The sequence below is a fragment of the Anoplophora glabripennis genome, unplaced genomic scaffold, assembly GCF_000390285.2.
Source record: "Anoplophora glabripennis isolate ALB-LARVAE unplaced genomic scaffold, Agla_2.0 scaffold40, whole genome shotgun sequence".
In the NCBI taxonomy this organism is placed as follows: domain Eukaryota; kingdom Metazoa; phylum Arthropoda; class Insecta; order Coleoptera; family Cerambycidae; genus Anoplophora; species Anoplophora glabripennis.
The window spans coordinates 641817-649806 of NW_019416268.1; the positions used below are offsets into that span (position 1 = coordinate 641817).

Genomic DNA, 7990 nt, shown 5'->3' on the forward strand with positions numbered 1-7990 from the left:
TCTTTATACACCGACGCCACCGTCGCGGCGCATACCGTTCCCAACCGCTGCTCGAAGAGCACGCGTTCCGCCTGTTCGAACGCTCGCGCTCGCGATCGCACGAACTCTACTCCCTCCTGCTCTCTTAAGTGTTAAAATGTAGAATCGGTGTTAGGATATGAAAAACTATGACGGGAAACCACCGTTTCAGTAACAATGCACGGGAAAATATACTGGGACACGATCTTCCTATCTCACAATACGAAAATCATAACAGAGATTTATGGTACGTGTGTGAGGGTGTAACGGAATTCTTTAGCTCGTAGCAGGAGTCCCCTGGAATGCTTTGTCGCCGCGACCCCACAAATCATGGCAGGAATTAGGCGCCTATTGTGAGATGATAGCCGAGAGAATGGATAGGAAAGAATCGAGGTTCTGGTACAATGGCACCAACGTCACCGACGTGGACCAGAACCAGGCCCCTGAGAATTACATGCTAGTCTTCGACGACATCGATCAGTTCTTCAACAAGTTCAATCTCTCCAACGACTCCACCGACCAGCAGGTGTCCAATTGCAACTACGTGATCAACACCACTAACATTACTTGTGCGGAAGTCGTTCCCTTGGAGACGCACCACAACTACTGGGCGCTCATTCTGATTCTCTTCCCCATTTTTACTCTTTTCGGTAATGTTCTTGTGATATTAAGTGTGTACAGAGAAAGGACTCTCCAGACCGCCACCAATTACTTCATCGTCAGTTTGGCTCTGGCCGATCTGCTCGTCGCTGTTGTGGTCATGCCCTTCGCAGTATACGTTCTGGTGAGTACCATCCCCATTATATTTACCATAAAATGTTTATAGTGCATATATCACAAAATTTCCTTCAACGAAAACAAAAAAGTATTAAATACATTTATATACGTCTTCGGAACATTGCTCAACAATCTTCATCTAAAAAATAGTTATATCTGTAACTTGGATAAATACAGGGTGTAACTAAAATGATTGACTAAAGTTTGACAGATTGTCAATTAAAAAAATTGTTTAAAACTTACCCAGAAACGTTTATTTTCGAAATAAGAGGATACAAAATTACAAGTAAACGACCTTTAGTCGAAATCGAAAACTATTGTAATCTATGAACTTAGGTATATGCTTACATTTTTTAAAAATATTAACGGGCGGGAAATTATATTAAATTGTATTTATATGGAAAGTCCTATTTTTACCAAAGTTATGTCATATGCTACTAACAGATTGTATTTAAAATATAAATAATTTTTAATTTAATCTTAAGTAAATTTAAAAAAAAATGTTTAAAACATACCCAGAAACGTTTATTTTCGAAATAATAGGATAAATAATTACAAGTAAACAACCTTTAGTCGAAATCGAAAACTATTGTAATCTATAAGCTTAGGTATATGCTTACGTTTTTTAAAAATATTATCGGGAAAATATATTAAATTGTATTTATATGGAAAGTCTTATTTTTACTAAAGTTATGTCATATACTACCACTAGATTGTATTTAAAATATGAATAATTTTTCATTTAATTTTAAGTAAATTTAAAAAAATGTTTAAAACATATCCAGAAACGTTTATTTTCGAAATAAGAGGATAAAAAATTACAAGTAAACGATCTTTAGTCGAATTCGAAAACTATTGTAATCTATAAGCTTAGGTATATGCTTACATTTTTTTTAAATACTATCTTGAAAGCCTTATTTTTACTATAAGTTATGTCATATACTACCAACAGATTGTATTTAAAGTATAAATAATTTTTAATTTAATCTGAAGTGGCAAAGATATAAAGGAAACTTTAGTAGACTCGAGTTTTGTTAGTATAATAATGTGACGTAAAAAATATTTAAAATATGACATTTGCTTAATGTTATATAAATCATATAATTAATTTTTCGGTTACTATACCCCTGTTTATTTTTTCCTGCATAACTAGCAAATCATATTTGTTAAAATTTTGTCAATATTAAATTCTGGTCCAAATTATTAGGTAAAAGTTTGTCCAAAACATAATATATTATGACCTTGAAATACGACAGTGAAATTGTTCTACCTACATTATTATTTCTGACTTTTCGAGCAAAAAGAAATTGTGGAATAATGGATCTTTTCAGTTATCGCCTTTATAAAATAGTTATTTATCTACCTAGACCTAAAAGTAGTATTTTATGTTGGTCGAGCATTAGGCGAAGTAAAAAAACTATCGAGGCCATAAAATAGATTTTGTCAAACGACTTTAAATATTTAGTTTCTTTTCATTAATCAATATCTTTGGTTCAGTCTCACTTTTTGAATGTCATATTACTTTATGTAGGCAAATGTTTCATGGACTCAATTACTATACGTCCACTTGTACTTTATGGACGATGAAGTAGCCAACAGTGGCTCGTGTTTTCAAAGTCATAAATTTTAGGTGCAGTACATAACATGACATCTAAAAAGTGACATTTCCTGTCCCGAAATTACTTTGTGAAACTGCTTTTTATTATGAGGTAGATAATTTGTTTTGTTAATTTGGATTTTTTTTAAGAATGTTAAGAATTTTGACGAAAAAATGTTTGTTGGGATTTAAAATAATTCACATAACCCCATAGAAAAAGTTCAAGGGGGTGTGATCACATGATCTTGGTGGCCCGTTAACATCAACCTTTCTCAAAATAGCCGGTTCAGGAAACTGCTGTTGCAATAAATCAATTGTCCGACAAGATGTGTGACAAGATGATCATCTTGTTAAAAACAAAAACATTTTCTATATCAACATCTGCTATCATTTCAGGCCGAAGATATTCTGTTAGCATATCCCTGTAATATTCTTCTTTGGCAGTAATACGATTTTCTTCATCGTCTTCAAAGAAAAGGTCCGATCATGCGTTGAGCCCAAAAACACTCAAACGGTGACCTTCTGATGATAAAAAGGCACGAAGGCACATCCTGAAACGTTACTCTAGAGCACAGTTCGACGCAGATGATGATCAGCTAGCCTCAGTTCTTGAATAATTTAGTCTCCTTAGATGAAGAACTTAATGCAAAATTTGCCACAAAGTCTGAGAAAAACCAAGTTTCTTAAAAACGACGGGAAATAGAGAGATTCGGATCATCTCTTACACTCTGGCTCACAGCAAAGATGTTGTCCTGTGATCTAACAATCCTATGACATATGTTGACTTATATGTAACTGAGTCCGTTTATTGATTTTTTTTAACCAGACGATAAAGAGAGCGTTTGATTGTCTGATTATGTTGACCATATTTGGTATTTCCCAAATTGATTCCTGTAAGCCATACTTTATGTAACAATATATTAACTTTTCCTTGCATCTATATATATAAATGTATTCTACAAATTGCCAAAAATAAAAGTTATTATGAACGTAATTCTGATAGTCACAATTACCCAACCAGATATGGTAATCTCTTGCGCATTCCGAAAAAGCGCCTTATTATATGGGCATTAAGTTAATAAACATCTTACCAGTCGATATTAAACAAGAAAGCAATTTTAACTCATTCAAATTCAAAGTAAAAAAATACCTTATAAACAAATGTTTCTATAGTGTATCAGAAATGACTGATCAATAATTCAAAATTTTTTATCTTTACTGTTATTTTTTACCCATGTTTTATATCTTGTTAGTTACCCTGTTTTTATTTTTGTTTTCTGTTTATTTAGTTTATACATATGTATGTGTACCTCATTATGTTTTAATGTATTATATGTATAATACTATACTGTGATAATGTAATCGTGTAGACTGTAGAATATGATATATGTCTATTAGCATAGGCGTGTACAACTAAACTTGTACACATGACTTATCCAATATCATTTGTTGATCTAAATGGACTAATAAATTATTATTATTATTATTATTATAAATTACTCTCGATGCTCGAAACGTCTGGTAAATTTGAATGAATTTTATGCGCTATTTATTTGCATATCTTTCCATCTCACTCACTACTAAACATAATTGTCAACGTTTGACATTGACATTTCGAGCCATATTCCCACCATTACATTTTAAATTGAAAAACCCGTTATCCAGTTTTACCTATTATTGATTTTAAACGTGAGAAAATACTTGAAATTTATACTGAAATTGCAACTTGGGAAAAGAACAGCATAAATTTGTTACTCTGATGTTAAGAACCTTTGACAAAGCTTCAAGATGTTATCGGATTGGATCACTGAAACAATTTGATAACATGATTCGTGCAATGAACATTATCTACTGAATGTTGTTTTACGCAAATTTGTACTCATGCAGATTTCTCAAAAATATTTAATGTAAAAAAATTATCTGCGGATTAAAAGGTACGAAAAACGGTGATAAGAAAATGTTTTTGTATTCCCTGACCCCAGTTCATCTTTTCGTCTAAAAAGAATGCATCAAGTTAGCTAGCCGCATTCCTGTTCCATGTATGGCATGCCTTAGTACTTGTTAGAGCATTTGGGAATTAGGAAAATACCGAGAAATAAATGCCTTTTCTATGGAGCGCGGGATATTGGAAAACTTTAAAGTTCCTGCCTTCTTTGATCTAACAATACTGCTATCGGGCCATCGCATTGTCCGTGTTTTTATATTTAAACCAGTCTCAAAGCTAATTTTGTTTGCCCGTAGGCATCCAGCGATCTGGGAAATAAATATGGCCATATCTATGCTAATATTATGATCGGGTCCCCGTTTAATCCCGACAGGACGGCATGTTCCTGACCTTCTCGTCCCGCGAATTAAAATAAAAATTGCCCTTGTCACTCGATGGTATCGCAGTTGCCGAAAACACTAAGGGCCTATTTGGGTAATCGTTCCCAGTGTAGGCTGCTGACGATTCTCGGTTGAAGTGCTTATCATTTAATTCATCAAATTAACCTTTTTCGGCGAGGGGCGAGATCAGCCGACCTAATTTTTTGACGAAATGCCACTTACGCGATATTACGCCATTTCTGGCGAATTTCAGTTTTTGAGTGTTCTAGTGCTCATTTCACCGTGTTAATGACTCCAAGTTAATTTAATTTATATTAAAACCTCGTAAAGTTTTATTACCACTGATTAAAAAGCGCCTAACTCAAGTATCTGGATTTATAGTTATGAAATATACAAAATTCATTTATTTTTCTGCTAGTTACAATTTTTTAAATTTCTGAAATCATCCCTTAACTTCTAGTGTCCCTAATTCTGTTAATTTTAAATGTTCAAGAAAAAGACAATAGACCATTTTTATGTAGAATTTTATGCTATACAACTTTTATAAGAAAATTGCCAGGTTGTAAATTTTTTCATTATATTCAAGAAAATTAATTTCTGATAGCGAAATCAATTTATTAAAATTGTAACCTAGATTATGAAGTACCTACACATTTAAATAGTCAAAAAAAAAATAAAATAAAATAAATTTCATTAAGAATTGTGTAATGTAATATTTTCTAAAGTTCGTCAAATATTTTTATTCAAACGTAAGGAAACAACAGTGGGGAATACATGACAACATATATTTTTAACATTTATTTGCTTACAATCGGTGAATTTTGAAAATATAATATACAAGGTGTCTCGTATCGTTATGTTTCAGATCATACTTCGGGTCTTGCTTTTCCAATTGGCACCGATTTTTCAGTAGAACTCCACGTGATCTCTATAGTAATATTTAATTATACCCTAAATGTGCTCAATGGGGTTAAAAATGCAATGGTAAGTGGGGAGACAAAGTACTTCATCTTACATTTTTCAGCCATCGTATCAGCTTGAGATCTATTTCGAGAAAAAGCAAAAAACAATATAATATACATTTCATGTATTTTATACCAAGTTATATTCGTTCTAAGCTGTGTTTTCAATATTATTTATTTCGATTTAGTCCACTCTTGTATGTCAGTTTTCTCGGAGACTGTCGTTGGAATTTTACTGAGACAATTGTGCAAGGTTCTTCTAAATTAATCAACACCTGATATTTAAACTAATGCGCAATATAGGAAATTGTCCTGATTCCTTCCTCAAAAATAATTAATATCTCTTGTTTTTGAAGAAAACGCCAGCTCTATGGTCATAAGAATTTCTTTTATTGTCTAGAGTAATTTTACACTCCTTTCCCTGTATACTTAGTTGTAAAAAAAATTGATGAGATAGACGCTGGTTCCCTCTCACGTATCTTTGAAATTGCAAGTTTTCATTGAACAGATAATAATCCAGGTGTATTTTTTTTCTGATTTCCTAATAAATTTGACATATTGACTCAAACTTGTAAATGCAGGATGTGCACTGACAAATGTATAGAAGTTATACAGGGTGGGCCATTAGTGTGAGAAAGTAAAATAACTCCCTTGTTATTTATAATACAGAAAAAAAGTTTATATAAAAGTTGTACATAATCAAAAATCTTAAAGGACAAAACTAATTTGAAACACACAGGGCGATGAATAAAAACGTAACACGCCAAATATTACATTTTTTAAATGGAACACCCTGTATATTTTTTAACATATGGGTTTCTGAGAAAATTTTATATAAGGCAATCTTCTTCTTCTTCTTCTAATGGTTGGTCCTAATAAGTCCCATTGCACTGCGGCCTAATTAGGCCTATTGTGCGTCCTACTACTAGTCCTATTCAGCAAGTAGATTTGTCCTTTTTACAAAGTCCAAAAGCTTCCTTGCTGACACTTCTCTCAGTTCCTTGGGTTCCAAATAGGGTTTTCCAAGGAGCGCAAGTCTGCTACGTGCAAATCCCGGGCACTCGCCCAAGATATGCAGAGAAGTTTCATCCGCCGATTCACATCCTCTGCAGATCGGACTGTTCTACAAGTTTTCTGTATTTTATTGTTCTATTTTATTCACATATCAGTGCACTTCAACTTTTATTAAGTATATTCTACACCTAAAGTTGTTAGTTTTTAATATATAGCAACATTTCTGGAAAAACCTAATTTTCATTATTTTCGGTTGCACGAAATGGCTTTGGAAAAAACTGTGTCAACTTGTCAGTTCATACTTTATCATTCCATTTTGAGTTAATTTTATTAGTTATTATTTTTTATTTATGGTATTCTATAAAATAATAAATATTAAGTTTTTTCAGAAATGTTGCTATATCTTAAAATCTAACAATTTTAGATATAAAACATGCTTAATAAAAGTTGAAGTGGCCCGATATGTGAATAAAATAAAATAATAAAATACAGGGTGTTCCATTTGAAACATTTTAGAAAATCAAGTTGAAACTTTCTAAAAGTGATCATATTATAAAAAAGCCCTGTACAAAATATCGATATTAGCTAATACGGGAGTCTTTGCTTAACGTTTGCCTATAACTCTGTCAAATATTTTTGCCTCAAGTGTTAGTAGTTGAAAGTTAATACAACTTTTTCAAGGTCATGTCTTTTCCAAAATTTGAAGAATAACTTGGCAACCCCGCACTAAAATGATAAACTGTTTATATTACCATATATAAAATTTTCTCGGAAATATACATTAGTGGAAAAAATTAAGGGATAAGAAAAACCTAAATTTTCGGCGATTTTTCAAATGGCTGTATCTTTGATAAAAATGGTCGTATTGAAGTAAAAAAAAAGCAATTTAAAGCTTGAAGTTTCTAATTTTTGGATCTTGCAAAAAAAATTTCTTCAAGTAACACGTATCGCGCAATCTTAATGAATATCATGAATACGATTTTTATCAAAGATACAGCCATTTGAAAAATCGTCGAAAATTTAGATTTTTTTTTGATCCCTTAATTTTTTCCACTAGTTTATATATATATTTAAAAATATACAGGGTATTCCATTTAAAATATGTAATATTTGGCATGTCCCGTTTTTACTCATCACCCTGTATGTATAACGAAAATTATTTTTCAAACTTGTAAATTTAATAAAGTTGCATTTGTTTATATTTAAGAATAAGAGATTCAATCAAATTTGAAAATAATTAAGGGATAATATTGATTTGAATACGTTCAGCTTATCAGCGCGGGATAAACAGGTGCTA

The 7990-nt window shown here is 32.0% G+C and overlaps 1 protein-coding gene across 1 annotated transcript; it reads left to right on the plus strand.

The window, feature by feature from the left end:
• Positions 1-376: 376 nt before the first annotated feature.
• On the plus strand, positions 377-844 carry LOC108903217 (dopamine D2-like receptor). The gene has a single exon (XM_018705315.1). The coding sequence runs from the start codon at positions 377-379 to the stop codon at positions 842-844; it is 468 nt and encodes a 155-aa protein (XP_018560831.1).
• Positions 845-7990: the final 7146 nt, after the last annotated feature.

Coding starts and splice junctions, on each gene's coding strand:
- LOC108903217 (XM_018705315.1), top strand. CDS start 377: ATGATAGCCGAGAGAATGGATAGGAAAGAATCGAGGTTCTGGTACAAT.